The sequence below is a fragment of the Heliangelus exortis genome, chromosome W (genome assembly GCF_036169615.1).
Source record: "Heliangelus exortis chromosome W, bHelExo1.hap1, whole genome shotgun sequence".
In the NCBI taxonomy this organism is placed as follows: domain Eukaryota; kingdom Metazoa; phylum Chordata; class Aves; order Apodiformes; family Trochilidae; genus Heliangelus; species Heliangelus exortis.
Genome location: NC_092453.1, coordinates 1092486 through 1110253, shown reverse-complemented (window position 1 = coordinate 1110253; position 17768 = coordinate 1092486). Strand labels below are relative to the sequence as shown.

At 43.2% G+C, this 17768-nt stretch overlaps 1 protein-coding gene across 1 annotated transcript in view; it reads left to right on the top strand.

The window, feature by feature from the left end:
• The first annotated feature begins 1324 nt into the window (after positions 1–1324).
• LOC139789238 (transportin-1-like) overlaps positions 1325–17768 on the top strand; it is an 87831-nt gene continuing 71387 nt past the window's right edge. The window contains exons 1-2 of the mRNA XM_071729742.1: positions 1325–1441; positions 5109–5184. Of these exons, the coding sequence (XP_071585843.1) occupies positions 1337–1441; positions 5109–5184 (181 nt within the window). The 5' untranslated portion in view covers positions 1325–1336. The remainder of the gene's footprint in view (positions 1442–5108; positions 5185–17768) is intronic.

Sequence of the window (17768 nt, the reverse complement as noted above, 5' to 3'; positions counted from 1 at the left end):
TTCAGTTTTTGTTTTTTAAATGCAGATCATTAAGATACAGCAACAATAAAATATGTATTTTCTATTAATGCATCTGATATTCTTTGCAGGACCATAATATTCAGGAGAAATAATCTTTAAGACTTTAAAAATCTCTATAGACTTTTGGAATTCTGTTCAGTTGCAGTTACAGAGACAACTGGATAGAAACTACTTCTGGAGCTGTAAAATTGTGTTTTACCTTGGTCTTTACTTTTGCCCTTAGTCTTCTTGGGTTCTCCAGCCTTATTGCATCAAAGGAAACACAATGCAAAATATCTTTGTGTCTTTCCCAGAATGTCCTTTGCTCTGTTGTTCTTTATTCTTGTATATTTAATAAGAATTTTAACATTTTATTCCAAAGAAAAAGGGTATTTAGTGATAAGCTCAATGAAAAAGCTTAGAAAAGCTTTTTTTTTCATCACTTGTCACTTGGGAGAATACTTGTTGAGACAAAATGGACTTGTAGTCAGTCCTAGTTTATAAGCAACCTTCCGCATTCCTGTCACCTAATTTTTTTTCCTGGGATTTCTGTATGTGCTGGAAATTGAACTGGTGGCTCTTTGGGCCATCCTATCTGCTGGATCTGCATCAGCCAACCCCACAGCTGATCACTGGATGTCCTGCTGTCCTGGTTTCACTGGGACAGAACCATAGGCCAGCTATCGAGGGCAGGCCATTAGAAGCCCCAAGTCAGCTGGGAGCATAATTCAGGGCAACTGACCCAAACTGACTGACAGGTGTATCCTGTCATATCCACTTATGTCATATGCATTATAAAAGGGGGAGGTATGCTGAGGGTAGAGAGTCTTGTTTCCTGGGACTCTTTCTTTTTGGCCTGCTGCTCCCTCTGCTTGTGAAGATCAGGCTGAGTTTAATAGCATACTCTATGGTGGTGGTTGTATTAGTTGTGTGTTTTCATGAAATTTGGCTCGTATTTTGTCGCCGCCAGCGTCTTTACGGTTTGAGACGCGTTGTGGGAAGGCTGACAGCGGATCTGGCGGGCCGAAGGCGGCTCGGGCGGGCGGAGGCGTGCCCAGCGCTAGGACCTAGGAGGACGCTACGCGGCTCTTAGGGCCAGATTGCTAATTTGCCGTGACTCAGTTCGTTTAGTGCCGTGTACAGCGGGCTGCGGCAGCAGGAGCGGGTTAGTGCTGCCCGTCTCTTGGGACGGTTTCGGTGGTGTGCGCGGGTGAGAGCGGGCCGGGCGCCGCGTATCTAGCTTGCTTGCTTGCTTGCTCGCTCCCTCTCCTCCCCCCTCCCTCCCGAGGCCTGCTGTGCCGCTAACCGCGGCCGCTTTGTTTTTCAGCAAACCAAGATGGAGTATGAGTGGAAGCCCGACGAACAAGGGCTTCAACAGATTCTGCAGTTGCTCAAGGAGTCCCAGTCCCCAGATACCACCACGCAGAGAGCCGTGCAACACGTATCCTTGGTTGAGGCCTACGCCGTGAGGGCGGGTGGGGCGGGCAGGAAGAACAGGGTCACAGCGGCCCGGGCGAACGCTGAGGAAGCTGGGGTCGTTGGGTTGGGGCAGCGCGGGTACAGGTTGACACTGCGGCAGACAGTGGCGGCCGGGACTGCCCGGGGATCCGCCACAGCGACCGCTGCGGGGCGAGCCTCTGCCAGAACTAGGGGCCGCGGCGCGGCGTTTGAACCGCAGAGGCGGCCTGTGGGCTGCAGAGCCATCTTTCCCCGCTGGTAGCCTGGACACCTGTTGCGAGCTCGGAGGCAAGGTTCGGGTTTTTTTCTTTTTAAAGCCGTGGTTCTGGTGTGGCTGCTTCGGTATCTGCTGCTTTCCTAGGTTTCCCCACGTCGGGTCGTTGCCAGCGCCCAGCCCTTAGCCGTGGCGAGAGTGCAGATCTCCATGGCGGATCCTGCTGAGATGGCTGGGGTGGGGGACGCTGCTGTCCCCCAGGATGAGTTGGTGGTGGGGCGCGGGGTACTGGTCGCCCCTGTGCCAAAGCAGGGGCTTCCTAATCTGGCGCTGGCATTTAAGGCGAAAGACGTAGGTCGTGGGAGGAGTGCTTCTAGTGGAGCTGCTTCCTGCTTGCTCTCATTGGCCTGCTGTCTCTCACACTGTGTTTTGTTATGGTGTGAGATTATTTCTGCTTGCCTAGAGTCCTGAGCGTACTGCTCGTTACACTCTTTACGTTTTACGAGAAGGGGAAAATCTACTGTAGGAGGCTTTTTGTCCAGTTTTGCAGTGTATTGTTGTAGATTGTTGGTTTGAGGTTTGGGTGGTGTTTTAGTCGTGCCCCCCAAATCTGTCTTGATCGTAGAAGTGATGAAATAGCAATGTTTTAAGGAATAAGATGGAGAGAGGAAATTTTTGAGGATACAAGTGTAGCATCTTGATCCCTTTTTAAGGCATTTGCTCGCAAGTCTTCACAGAAAGCTACATTTACATAGATAAGAATATATATATATACACAAAGTTATTATTTGGGGAGTTTAGCTTGAAGCCAAATTTGCTTGACTTCTACACTTTCCTAATGGGTATGGTCAAGTTTCAGAAGACTTCTTACTGGAAAGATGAAGGTAGTTTTCATCTTCTTGCAACTATGTTTCAGATTCTTGAGATGGTATTGCTTCCTTTGAAAAATACTATACAGAATTGGCTGTTATGATAATCCCCAAACAAACAGGTGCTCTTTAGTATTTCAAATATTAGCATTTCAAAAGTGTTTATAGCAACAGTGTGTTGGGTGGGGTTTGTTTTTTGTTTGTTTGTTTGTTTTTTAAATAGTAGTGTATGTGCAGGATGGGCAATATAAGCAATGCTGTCTGTCTTGAAGATTATTAGAAATTTAAAGTGCTGTTAGCTGCTATTTGAAATCCTTCTTAAATGGCAGTGGTAACTCCCTGCTGTGCTAAAATACCTGTGCTTTTAATCGAGGAGGTCCTTGTGGTGACCTGTAAAGGTTAGGTACGTGATGTGTTTTAACCATTGTATTATCAGTTTGGGAAAATGTTCTAATGCAACTTGACAGGCCATGTTCTATAGTTTTAAAAAGGTATCCTTTGAGATTGGTTCCACAAAAATTTGTGATGGCTGTTGTATTGTGGAACATTACTTAGCAGTGTGTCCAAGTAGGATGGTGATTAATAGTTTCAAATTTCAAGTACTTTCAATTCATAATCGTTTTAAAATAAGGTTATCAGTGTGTTGACTCTCTTATACTCTTTGACGGACTTTTGATGTGTTTAGAACTCAAATGTAATGAAGGGAGCAGCATAGGCTAGCCAAAGCACTTTGTTAACAAATTTATGAATTGGTAAAGCTTTCAAACATTTTTCAAATGAGGACATAGATGTTTCTTGGAGTAAAAAAGAAAAAGTGGGTGAAGAAACTATTTAAAAAAATGACCTATAAGTTATTCTTTAATTCCTAGACCGATTGGGTGTTTTTTAATTAATTTTCTATTTAATGCTGTTCTTTCAATTCTTTCTGGTTGCATGTGCTTATTTGAACCATTGGAATTCAGTTGTTAGTAATGTTTGATCGACTGTTTTGGTGATAATGTTTCTGAAACTTGAAGGAGAAAAAAATTTAGAAATGTGATATCCTACTTCTTGGCTGTTCCTGAAAGAACTCTTTGGCATGTCACCTTTGACAACAGTCTTTGGATGCGTGTTTCTTCATTTCTAGGGGCCATGTAGAATATTCTGTTTTATTTTCACGTGATGTGACCATCCTTCTGTTTACATTTCATCTCCTTTATGTTTTGCAGCAAAGGAGCTTGTGGCTGTGATAAGTATACTTTACTCTCTTACTAAGTGGCAAGAGGGCAGATTTCTTAAGCAAGGTTGTTACTATATAAAAGCAGACTAAATATCTAAAAATTAAGATGCCTAAGGTTGTGATTGAGATACTGGCTGTTGGTCATTGGAAGGGCCATCAGTGTCCTAAGATAAATACATTTGGCTAAGGTTTTTGAATATTTATTACATTATTTATATTATGATATAAATATATATTTATATATTATGAATATTTATTATTTATTTAATATTTATTTTGACTTTTTAAAGTTTTGAATATTTAAAAATATAGCTATTCAGCAAGTAAAGTAAATGGCTAGGAAGCAAATAATCTTCTAAAAATAATTTTTTGTTAAATGGCTTGATTACTTCCCATACTGATATCTAGTAGGTTTTTTAACAGTGACACTGTATGCTCATGACTTAAAATATTGTTGGGCATAATGCTAATTAGTACCAGGGCTTGAGAATAGGATACAAGGATCACTGTTCTAGCCAAGCAGTGGCAGAATACTTAGAAATTTGAGGCAGAAGTAATGACAAATTTTAGAAAAAGAACTAGGTACCTTCTAGCTGTTCAGTAATATAATTCTTCCTGCAGTTTCCCCAAGGGCATAGTGAAGAGGCTGGTATTGCTAGTAAGATACTTAGTCAGAGAGGTGTCACTTTAGAAAATTAGTGCATACAGAAGGATTTGATAAATTTGATTTAGAGACCATGGATAAGCATGACTGTCTTGGTACAGATATCTAGGTGTTTATAATTGAACAGACTGTCACTGTTGAAAGCTCAGGCTGTGGCTAGTTAGCATCATAAAAAAGTATATGACTAATATTGAAAGTGAGTAGCTTATCAAAATCACAATAGCTGTTGTATTATAATGCTGAAGTGCTTTTAGTTATGGTGCAGAAAAAAATTACGTTGCAGGATTGTATCTCAGTGGATTCCTTAGGTTTTGATGGCTTTTAAGTGTAAATATTGAAATCTAAAACTGTACAGAGGAAGGTGGGGGGTTGGGTTTTTTTGGGGTGAGTTTTTTGTGGGGTTTTCTGTTTGTTTTGGGTTTGGCTTTAAAATATTTTTTAAGGATCTATTAATTTCTGTGTCCCTGGATTCTCTTTTCAAATTTCAACATAACTAAAAACTACTGCTTCTGTATGAAAATTACAGAAACTGTTTTCAGATTGTTCTTACTCTGTATGTTGTGAGCTTGTAGAAACAGCTGTTTGAAATTGCTCAGTAATGCAAAACTTGGTAATCATAGTATCTAGAAAGCTATAAATGCTGTGTGTAAAGATTCAAATTTCCTTAACAGTTTGTCACTTCAGAAATTAGAACAACTCAATCAGTATCCAGATTTCAACAACTACCTGATTTTTGTTCTTACAAAGTTGAAGTCTGAAGGTAAGTTCTTGAGATAGTCAATATTATTCTTTTTATTCTTTTTTTTCCTTTGAAATTTATTTTTATTTAGCTTGAAAGAAATAGGAAGCAAGCTGATTTCTAGTCAGTTTGCTGATAGGGTGATCTCCATATTCATGTAGAACTCTATCCTCTCAGGAGTCTTTCTAGAAAAATTTTTTTAACATGTTGGTGCTTGAAGTTTCAATCTTGGAATAGATTCCATTCTAAATGTTCTATGAAGTCTTCTGAGAAATATGGGAACATAGTACTTCTGTCAGGCTATAGTGAAACTGGAATACCTTTGCACTTGGTGGTGATGAATCATGACTATACACATAAAATGTGTTGCTAAATCCCAATGAGATTGTGATCTCCCTAGTAATTGCAGAATCATAAAATCGTTCCCTGTGTCTTCTGTTTTTCCCTTTTTTAAAAATGGGGAATTTTTTTCCCCTTTTTCAGTCAGTGGGAACTTCTCCAGACTGCCATGACTTCTCAAATATGACGGATAGCAGCTTAGCAACTTCATCTGCCAGTTCCCTCAGGACCTGTGGATGCATCTTATTGTGTCTCATATACTTGTTCACCTTCAGGTTCTTCAGATGGTCTCGAAACTGAGGCAAAAAAAAGTCATTAAGTACCTCAGTCTTCTCCATATCCACCTTGTGGGGCATGACAAGAAGGCCACCAAATTTGTCAGGCATGATTTGCCCACAGTGAAGCCATGTTGACTGTCACCAATCACCTCCTTATTATCCATGTGCCTTAGCATAGTTTCTAGGAGGATCAGCTGCATGATCGTGCCAGGTACAGAGGTGAGACTGACTGGCCTGTAGTTCCCTGGGTGTTCCTTTTCTCGCTTTTTGAAAATGGGGGTTATGTTTATCCTTTTCCACTCAGTGGGAACGTACCCTTATCATGGGTGGTTCTTCATTCTCCCAGTCTCTACCTTTGCTTTCTGCAACTTGGGTGGTGTAGCTTGAGCACTTGATGGTGAAGACTGAGGCAAAAAGAATCATTGAGTACCTCAATCTTCTCCATATCCTGGGTAACTAGGTCTCCCATTTCCTTTCAGAGAGGGCCCATGTTTTTGTCTAATTTTCCTTTTATCACTGACATACCTGTGGAAGCTCTTCTTGTTGCCTTTAATGTCCCTGCCCAGATTTTATTCTATCGAGGCTAGCTTTCCTAAACTAATCCCTGGTTGCTTGGACAGTATCTCTGCATTCCTCCCACTACCTATCTTTGCTTCCAAACTCCGCAGGCTTCCTTTTTGTCTGAGTTCGTCCAGGAGAACCTTGTTCATCTGTGCAGGCCTTCTGGTGGTTTTGCCCGACTTCCTCTTGGTTGGGATGCAGTGCTCCTGAGCTTGGAGGAGGTGATCCTTGAATATTCATCAGCTTTCTTGGACCCCTCTTCCCTCCAGGACTTTTATCCCATGGTATTCTACCAAGCAGGCCTCTGAAGAGGCCAAAGCCTGCCCTCTTGAAATCCAGGGTAGTGAGCTTGCTGTGTGACCTCCTCAGTGACCTAAGGATCTTGAACTCCACCATCTCATGGTCACTGCAGCCAAGGCTTCCCTTGAGCTTCACATTGCCCACCAACCCCTCCTTGTTAGTGAGAACAAGGTCCAGCATAGCACCTCTCTTCATTGGCCCATCTATCCCTTGGAGGGGAAAGTTATCATCAATGTATTTCAGTAACCTGGATTGCTTATGTTATGCTGTGTTGTCCCTCCAGCAGATATTGGGATGGTTGAAGTACCCCATGAGGGCCAGGGCTAGTCAACATGAGGCTACTCCTATATGTCTACAAAGTGCCTCATTTGCTTGGTCTTCCTGGTCAGGTGGCCTTTAGCATACCCCTACTATAATGTCCCCTGTCCTCCCTTTACTCCTGACCCATAAGCTCTTGGTTGGCTCTTCATCCATCCCTAGACAGAGGTCAGTGAACCCCAGCTGTTCATTGACACAGAGGGCAACACCCCCTCTTCATCTCCCCTGCCTGTCCTTCTTAAAGAGCCTGTAATCTTCCATTCCAACACTGCCTGTCAGAGGAGTCATCCCACCACATCTGGGTGATGCCAATAAGGTCATAGCCCTTCAGGCATGTGCACGTCTATAATGTGTTTTTTCCCTGTACTGTGTGTGTTTGCATAGAGGCATTTAAGTTTGGCCCCCTATGAAGCTGACTTACTGGCTGGAGTTACTGGCTGTAGTTACTTTGAGGTATTTCACTGGTCCTTCCCTGTTGGCTCCTATTACCTCAAGAGGCTTATCTTCATAAGACTTCAAGTGTGCTGCATTGTGTCCAGCATATGTCTGAGCAACAAGCTGAGAGCCCTTGCTAGCACCCTGCCCCTTGAACCTTGTCAAGTTATCCCACAGCTTGTCACAAAGAAACCTGATATTATCCCCCTCCCCCTTCAAGTCTAGTTTAAAGCACTGTAATGAGCTCCACAAGCTCTGGAGCAAAGACCCACTTCCTCCTTTGAGAAAGGTGAATCCCATTTGATGCTAGCAAGCCTGGTGCTGTGTAGGCCATCCATTATCAAAAAACCCCAAGCTTGTAGTGGTCACACCAGCCATGGAGCCATGTATTAGTAGACAGTGTATGTAGTACATACTGTGTAGCCTCTTCCAGTTGGTAAATTCAGGTAGCTCTTTATCAGTGATCAATATGTGAAAGACTTTCTAGGGTACTACAGTTATTGATTTGTGAGGTCTAAATTTGCCAGTGAAAAAGACTTATTTCATTATCTGTTTTGGCACATCTCCTCTCTTTAGTGCTTTGCCTAGTGCTGACTCCTGTGCAAGTAATTATGCTATCTTGGCATAACTGATTTGGAAAGCTAGTCAGGTCAATTTTGTTGGTGTGGGGACTGAAATGGAGATGAAAGAGGAATGAGCAACCTCTGAGTTTTTGAATTTTTTTTCACTTGTAATTAGATTTTACTTGCATGAGGCCCTTTAACATTCAAAGCATCAGCAAGAAAATTTCTATTGTGTTTGAACTAGTGCTTTGATTGTGCTGTCAGCTTACTTGAGGAAAGAGAGAGGAGGAGGAAATTAGATTTTCATATTTGAAGGCTGAAGTATATCCAAAAGTTTGTGTATTATATGTAGGAAATCTGATAATCTTTAAGGCCTTGGGGGAATGCCTCAAGTTTGAGAGAGAGAGAGAGAGAGAGAGAGCACTTTGAAGACCTGAATTGGTGAGGATATTAATTTTTTGAGCAAGATACTAGTGTAGATATAAAGTATTCAATACTTGTTAATGAGTATGCTATCATACTGGCAGCTAATGTAGGGGCACTACTCTGCCATAGTTGTTTGGGGTTTTTATTTTGGTGCACTTTTTATTTAGTGTGTGCATGTCCCTGGACCTGAGCTCAATTCTATAGGCCTCTCTTCTGCTAATGAGTTTTCTGGAGAGTGTGTGTGTTGGTGCTGCTGCTGCTTCTCAGATCACTTCCTTTATTTTATGTATGTGTGGTGGGTTGACCCTGGCTGATCACCAGATGCCCACCAAGCCATTCTCTCACTCCCCCTCCTCAACTAGACAGGGGAGAGGAAATATGATGGAAAGCTCCTGGGTCAAGATAAGGACAGGGAGATCACTCTGCAATTACTGTCATGGGGAAAACAGACTCTACTTGGGGAAATCCAATTTAATTTATTGCCAATTAAAACCAGAGCGAGATAATGAAAAATAAAACCCAAATCTTAAAACACCTTCCCCTCAACCCCTTCCTTCTTCCCCAGCTCAACTTCACTTCTCCTTCCCCGAAGTGAGACAGGGAATGGGGGTTGCAGTCAGTTCATCACATGTTGTCTGCCACTCCTTTCTCCTCACACAATTTCTGCTTCAACATGGGGTCCCACCCATGGGACATAGTTCTTCACAAATTATTCCAATGTGGGTCCTTGTCCTGGTTTGAGAGGACCAGGATAGAAAAAGCCTTCCTGGGACACCACCAGCAACTGCCAGCAACTGGGGAATAACAGAGCATCTGTCACTGCCTAGTTACTGTCTAAAACCATTGACAGTTCTTCCCACAGGCTGCAGTTCTTCAAGAACTGTTTCAGCATGGGTCCTTTCCACAGAGTGCAGTCCTTCAGGAACAGACAGCTCCAGCACAGGTCCCTTGTGGGGTTGCAAGTCCTGCTGGGAGCCTGCTTCACATAGGCTCTGCATGGTGTCACAACTTCCTTCAGGGCACATCCAACTTCTCCAGCACGAGGTCCCCCACAGTCTGCAGAGTAAATACCTGCTCTACTGTGGACCTCAATGGGCTGCAGAGGGACAATCTGCATCAGTGTGGCCATCAGCATGGTCTTCACCATGGGCTGCACAGGAATCTGCTCCAGCACCTGGAGCACCTCCTCCCCCTCCTTTCCTGACCTTGGTGTCTGCAGACTTGTTTCTCTCACATATTCTCACTCCTCTCTCACAGCTGCTGTTGCACAGCAGCTTTCGCACACACACACACACACACACCCCCTTCTTAAATGTTACCACAGAGGTGCTACCACCATTGCTGATGGACTCTGCTTTGGCCAGTGGTGGGTCTGTTTTAGAGCTGTCTGGAACTGGCTCTGCTCATGGGGGCAGTTTCTGGCATCTCACAGAAGCCACCCCTGCAGCCCACCTGTTACCAAAACCGTGCCACAAAAAAACACTACAGTAAGATAATTCTGTTAATTCCCTGGGACTTCCTATTTTTTTTTAACCTGGAACTACACCTTACTTTATCTCGCACAGCATCCTGAAATTTATGAATGAGACATGGATCTGGTGTACACTAAATTATCAAAATGTGATTGCCACTGTCATTCACCAAGAATACTCGCCAATCTTCAGAAATTCAACTTGTCAGTTAGGGAGTATTGGGTGTGATGACTCTCTGATAATCTTGCCATAATGTTTTGTTGATGCAAGGTTATATCAGCATATACTGAGATGATGATGATGATAATGTCTACTTGCATTAGAAGATTGTTGCCTCCTGGTAACATTTCTCTGTTGAACTTTCAGGATAAGCTAAAATGAGACTTGGTAATCTCTGCCGACTATTCCTACTATGTTTATGCCTTTATTCTTTCCTTGAATGAGATCTTCACACCTCTGAGAGACCAAAAAAGGAAGCTTTCTCTGTATGGTATCAAAGTTAATGTGGCATTCTACTTAGCTTCATATGGCCTTAATGTCGGTGAATGTTTTATATGAAAATTGCAAGAACAAAAATGGTGTCAAAGCTTTTCACTTAGGTGAGATATGACATACCTAATGCCTCTCTATGTGGTGAAAAAAGAACAGAGCTACTGATGAGAGGATCTGTTCTAGTTAAGGTTCAGACCATTGATCCTTATTGCCAAAACATACGTCCTTTCTCAGATCTACCTTTTATCCTTCTTAGACAAGAGAGGGAGTGTTTAGTTTGCATACTTTCTGTAAAGTTTTGAGTTTGGCTTCTTTTCCCCTGCCCTTTAGGAATGTTGCTGGACTCTTGGCAGGACCTAGGCTAAGGGAAACGTATATTGAGATAAATGCATGGTGTTCATCCCCCAATTTTTTGTTTCAATCAGAGTTGCCACAGGTGGTGATTTATTTTCTGGTAATAGTGACACTAACAGTTCATCTAGCTCTGCAAGCAGAATTTGAAATGGCTTTTTACAAACAATTATTACTGGGATCCAAAGCGATCTTGTGGGTTTCATGTGAATGTTTTCTGATGAGTGTTGGAATTTAAATTTAAATTTAATCTGGACAGCAGTTTCCATGAGTTCATTCATTATGTACTCTCCTGGTGTATAATACAAATGGATAACTATGATCCTGCAAAAACAGTGTTAAAAAGCAGCTTACCCCCTGTCTTAAAGGAGGAAGTTGCTGGTTATAATTAATATTGACTAAGGACCATAGTTGCCATTGGATATAGGTAATGGCACAGAATTCCATGACTTCCAAAATTGATATAGATGTAAGCACAGCTGCTAAATTGAGCTAAGTATGCCTTTTGGCAGGAAGGTGAAAATAACGTTAATGGTGGGTTTGTGAATGTAGACTTTTATTGGATTATCTGACATACATTTTTCTAGTATATTTACTTAAATTCCAGTTTAGGAGTGCTTCTATGCAGATATTCAAGAGAACAGATATATATGCTACGTGTTTAGGTTCATGGTGTACATCAGAGCAACCCCAGGGACCGAGTTACATTATAATCAGGTGATAGGTACACACAGAACTGTCCAGCAAATTGGCAGAGCTGGAGTAGATTTTAATTCTGTCTAGATTCTTATTCCTGCTTTGGACACACCAAGATGCTATAGCTACAAAGGAGGGTGGCAGAAGGCCAAGTATAATCCTCCTTCATCAAAGCTGATATTCAGAATCTGTACAGTTTAAAGATCAGGTCTGAAATCAATACTAAGAATTTATTTTTTAAATGCTTTGTTGATAGAGATTTCCTTTTGTAGACTTCCAGCAAGTATAAAGTGTAACCTCAGCTTCTCCTGCATGTATGTCATCACCCTAATCCTGGTCTTCCTACTTCATCATGTGCTGGTCCCCTTTCTATATCATGAACCAGAAGTGCAGGGCTGCCTGGGGACAGCAGAGTTGTTTGTTATTGCTGGATGCAGGTGGTGGCCGCAGTAATTCCTAAGTGTGTTTACAGACACTTTACAGGACCTAGTAGGCAGCTGAGTGTCCAGGCCCTAAGAGCTGTGGTGAACGGAGTTAAATCCAGCTGGCAGCCAGTCAGGACTGATGTTCCCCAGGGCTCAGTATTTGGGCCAGTATTGTTTAATATCCTTATTAACGATCTGGACAAGGGGATCAAATACACCCTCATTGAGTTTGTAGTCGACACCAAGGTGGGCAGGAGTGTTGATCTCCTTGAGGGTAGGAAGGCTGTACGGAGGGACCTGGACAGGCTGGATCAGTGGGCCGAGGCCAATTGTATGAGGTTCAACCAGACCAAGGGCCAGGTCCTGCACTTTGGTCACAACAACCCCATGAAATGCTACAGGCTTGGGGAGGAGTGGCTGGAAAGCTGCCAGGCAGAGAAGGACCTGGGGATGTTGGTCAACATACCGCTGAATATGAGCCAGCAGTGTCAGGCACACAGCATCCTGGCTTGCATCAGAAATAGTGTGGCCAGCGGGACTAGGGAACTGATTGTCCCCTGGTACTCAGCACTGGTGAGGCTGCACCTTGAATACTGTGGTCAGTTTTGGGCCCCTCACCACAAGAAACATATTGAGGTGCTGGAGTGTGTTCAAAGAAGGACAACAAAGCCGGTGAAGGATGTAGAGAGCAAGTCTTAGGAGAAGCTTCTGCATTATCAGGGCAGTTCACTTACTCCACATAGCATTGGTGTTGTGGCGTGTACATGCAACCTTCCCTTTAAACATCCAGCCCAGGACTGGCAGTTGGGGTGCCAGGAGGAGCTGTGCTGCAGTATCAGTTACAGAATCAAAGAATGCTAGGGGTTGGAAGGGACCTCTGGAGATGATGTAGTCCAACCCACTCGTCAGAGTGGGTTCACCTAGAGCAGGTTGCACAGGATGTCTGTTATTCAGGCAGCTTTTGAATGTCTCCAGAGAAAGAGAGTCTCTGACACACTTCTCTGGGCAGCCTGTTCCATTGCTCTGCCATCCACAAAGAAGTTCCTCTTCATGTTTAGATGGAACTTCCTATAGTCAAGTTTGCGCCCATTACCTCTCATCCTGTCACTGAGCACCACTGAAAAAAGACTGGTCCCATCCTCCTGACACCCACCCTTTAAGTATTTATCTTGCGTTAGTGCAGTGGTGTTCTGGAAGCGGGGGTGGGCCACAGAGGTAGTTCCTGTGAGAAGCTGCTGGAAGTTCCCCCATTTTCCAATCCCTGCCCTGCCACTTTGCGAGGCTGAGCAGATATAGGAAGCTGGATAAACCTCTGCGAGTACCGTATTTAGAAAGGGAAAATGAAACTGCAAAAATATATATTTAAAAATACCCGCAGAGTAGAGTGTATTTTTAAAACCAGTTGAAGATGGAGCAGTGTCTCTGCAACACTCAATCTTATTCATATGATGACTTAGTCATTCAGAGTACCTTACTTCGACATAAAATGTTACTATGCAGGAAGACCCTGTCCCCATCCTCCCCCAAATTCTTTTTCAATAGAAGTCACCACAGATGGTAATTTTATTTTCTGGTAATAATGGCACTTTCAGTTCATCTAGCTCTACAATCAGAATTTGAAATGGCTTTTTACAAACAATTATTACTGGGATCCAAAGCGATCTTGTGGGTTTCATGTGAATGTTTCCTGATGTGTTGGAATTTAAATTTTATCTGGACAGCAGTTTCCATGTGTTCATTCTATTATGAACTCTCTTGGTGTGCTGGTGTTGAAAGATCTTTGAAGCTGAGCAAGAAAAAGGCTATTGTGTGAGGTCAAGTGTTGATTAACTAGCTTCCAGTTTCAGGAAGGCATTTTTGATAAGAAGAATTAATCCTGGAAAGTGGTTCAGCATCTTTAACTGTTTACCTAAAACAAATACACCCCCCCCTACTACTACCATCATCACACATGATGCCATTATTAAATAGCCTAAAATAACTGTCAAGGAGCGAGACTGATCAGATTACAATTCAGAAGTCATGTCAGATTAATGTGCTCTTACTGTTTAAAATGCTGCATAACACATATAGTGTCCTACTTAAACAGTGAAACTTTTTTTTTTTCTCCTTACATTTGGATATGTTAAGAGTTGCAAAAAGAAATTAAGCCTGAATGAGTTTTAGTTATCAATGCATAAAGTAATTGAGGTACACAAATATTTTAAGGGAAGCCAAGTTATGAGATGATGATGAATTTTGTCAGATCAGACAACTAAAAATTCCCCTTTCCCCCCCCCCCCTTATGATGGCTAATTATGCCCTTCCATGCTTCTTGTATAGATACCGTAATGCTGATTTAAGGAAAATGCTTCTCCTAAGTAGTTCTATGGCATTACGTATAACATGTGAGAAGAGTCTTGAAAAAAAAAAAGCTTTAAATTAACCAGTGGATTGTGTTATGTAATTTTTATCCTTCAGGAACACTTACTTGAAACTCTTTAGTCTGAGCATCCAGAATGAGTGGAGTATGGGATCTCCATTATCACTTTCCCTATCCCTGGAGGCCATGAAATCATAGAATGGTTTGGGTTGGAAGGGACCTTAAAAGGCCTGCATGGGTAGGGACACTTTCCCCTAGACCACTGGTGGTGTAACTTCATGCAGGCCACGATAGTCCACAGGTAATCTCCGTGCTCCACCAGGCTCCTGCACCGGACATATAGGACTGTTGAAGGGTGAGCGAGTCTAGCTGATAACTCCTTGGCTCTCTAGTTGGTGAATCAGGTTATGTATGGGGAGCAGGGAGTCTCTGTTGGTACTGTATTGCTGACAATCTGCTGTAATAGAAGTAGTTGGTAGGTACTTGCTGTTCCTCCACCCTCATCAGGCCCCCCACAGAAGGGTCATCTGAAAGGCCAGGCAAGGTAGACAGCTGGTTAATGCCCTCAGTCTCCACAGCTGCTACACCAAAGGTCCACTTATACCCTTTTGGGTTCTTCAAGTACCCTTACTGGAGAAGGTCTATACCAAGGATACATGAAGCATCTGGGCCAGTCACTATTGGGGATGTCTCCCAGTCATTCCCCATTAGGTTCATTTCAGCATCCAGTACTGTCAGTTCTTGAGACCCTCCTGTGACTCCAGAGACAGTAATGGAGTCTGCCCCTCTATGATTTGATATTAAGGTACACCAATGTCCACCAGGGCTCTGTGGAAGCTTTGTGGTTGTACTGTGGCAGGCCATGGAATCCACGCTGTCCAGTTGTCATGGTTTAACACTGGCCCAGCAATTAAACCGAATAACAGATGCTCTCTATTAATCCCCCTCCCCTCCCTGATAAAGAAAGGAGAGAGAATAAGGGAGAGAGACTTATGGGTTGGAAACTAAACTACACAGCTTTAATGAAACAATCATGATAAAAAAGGAAAAAAAATTACTAAATATATACAAATATACAGGAACATTGATACCACGTTCCTCCCCCCTTTCCCCCAATAACTCTCACGTCACCACCAAGGCTGCAGAGCAGCTCTGGGAAAGTCCAGGCTGGACTCCTGGAGTCGGCAGCAGTAGGGAGCTGGAGGCAGGAACACACAGATTTAGGTTGGCACAGATCAGGACCACAGGCAGACGAGCGGACGGAATTCTCCCAGGATGCCAAAGCAAACAGGGACAGGTGAAGAAGGAGAAGCAGGAAGGGGTTTGACCCTCGTGATCCCTCAAATTTATACCGAGTATGATGTGTATGGGATGGAATACTCTGGTCAATTTTGGTCATTTATCTTGTCTGTTCCTCCCTAAGGGAGGGTTTGCAGGTGTGACCTTTTTAGTCCTCCTTCTGGATGGCAAAATGTTCCTCAGAGCTGAGCAGTGTCCTTGGTTCTGCATACCAGTCTCCATCAGTAACTATAAACATCAAGCGTTATCAGTCCCAGAAGCAGACACTGTCTGAGAAACCTGCTGTTAATTTCATCAAGTGCATCTACTTACAAGAGACTTAGCCGAAAGCAAAAGTACAAGACAGAAAATTACCTTTATCCTGGCCCAAACCAGGACATTCCACCCCTTATTTCATACCATTTGCATCATGCTCCAGTCACTGCTATCTCTTATCTCTAAATACACCTACACACAAATTATTACTATTTCTCTACACTGAAACCCACTTAGTAATTCAGTCTATGATTGCAGATGTTCATCTATTGTAGCAGACTCTTAAAACAAGGAGCAATTGTCACAGTTCATGTCCATGGTCCGTAAGTTGCAGGTTGCAGATGTTAACTTTGAGGAAGTTACTGGATGCCAGTCAATGAACCTAGTTCTGGTTTCATCACCACGACATCATCCTGAAAAAGTCACAGAACACTCTTAGTTTGTGTAGTAATTCCAATAGCAGTAGTTAATGTGGAATACAAATTCATGACCCCCCCAAAATTCCATGCTCTACTGATTAAGCTAGACAAACAAAAATTGGGTATTCTCACCCAGGGTTAGATCCCCTTGTGGTACACATTGTACTTCTCCATCTTCCATCATCACCCACCAAGTGTGTCCAGGCCCTTGAGCGAAAACAACCCCACAAATGGGTTTGCCTTTGCCTGAGGCAGGAAAAACCAAACTCTTTTCCCTAGCAGATACTTTTCCACAGGCACTTTGTTCCCATCTACTGTGTGCAGAAGGTCTGACTGAGCAGGACCAGCTCGATTGATGGAACCCCTGGTGTAAACTAACCAGGTGGCTTTTGCCAAGTGCTTGTCCCAGTTTTTGAAAGTTCCACCACCCATTGCCTTTAAGGTAGTTTTTAACAGTCCATTGTACCTTTCAATTTTCCCTGAGGCTGGTGCATGATAGGGGATATGGTATATCTGCTCAATACCATGTTCTTTGGCCCAATTATTTATAAGACTATTTTTGAAATGAGTTCCATTATCTGACTCAATTCTTTCTGGTGTGCCATGTCTCCACAAGACTTGTTTCTCTAGGCCCAGGACGGTGTTGCGGGCTGTGGCATGAGGCACAGGATATGTTTCCAGCCATCCTGTACTTGCTTCCACCGTTGTAAGCACATAGCACTTACCCTGGCGGGTTTGAGACAGTGTGATATAGTCGATCTGCCAGGCCTCCCCATACCTATATTTCGACCATCTCCCTTCATTCCACAGAGGTTTCAACCTTTGAGCTTGATTACTTGCGGCGCATATGTCACAATTGTGGATAACCTGCGCAATAGCGTCCAAAGTTAAATCCACCCCTCGGTCACGAGCCCATCGATATGTTCCATCCCTGCCTTGATGACCTCAAGTGTCATGGGCCCGTCTAGCTAAAAACAATTCACCTTTATGGTCCCAGTCCAGATCTATGTGGAACACTTGAGCAGCCTCATCTGCTCGTTGGTTGTTTTGATGTTCCTCAGTAGCTCGATATGAAGGAACGTGGGCATCTACATGACGCACTATTACATCAGGTTTTTCTAATCTAGCAGCAATGTCTTTCCACAGTTCAGCAGCCCAGATAGGTTTACCTCTACATTGCCAGCTGTTTTGCTTCCACTGCTTTAACCAGCCCCGTAAGGCATTTGCTACCATCCATGAGTCAGTATAGAGAGAATGTCCTGGCCACCTTTCTTGTTCAGCAGTGTCCAAAGACAGCTGGATGGCTTTTACCTCTGCAAATTGACTTGATTCACCATCTCCTTCATCTGTTTTTGCAACTAATCGTGTAGGATTCCATACAGCAGCTTTCCACCTCCGATGGCTTCCTACCAAACGACAGGATCCATCAGTGAAAAGAACACATTGTTTCTCATTCTCTGGTAGTTGGTCACATGGTGGGGCTTCTTCAGCCTGTTTCATCACTTTTTCTGGTGGCATTCCAAAGCGTGTGCCTTCTGGCCAATCTGTGATCACTTTGAATATTCCTGGATAATTGAGGTTTCCTGTTCGAGCCCACTGTGTGACTAATGCAAT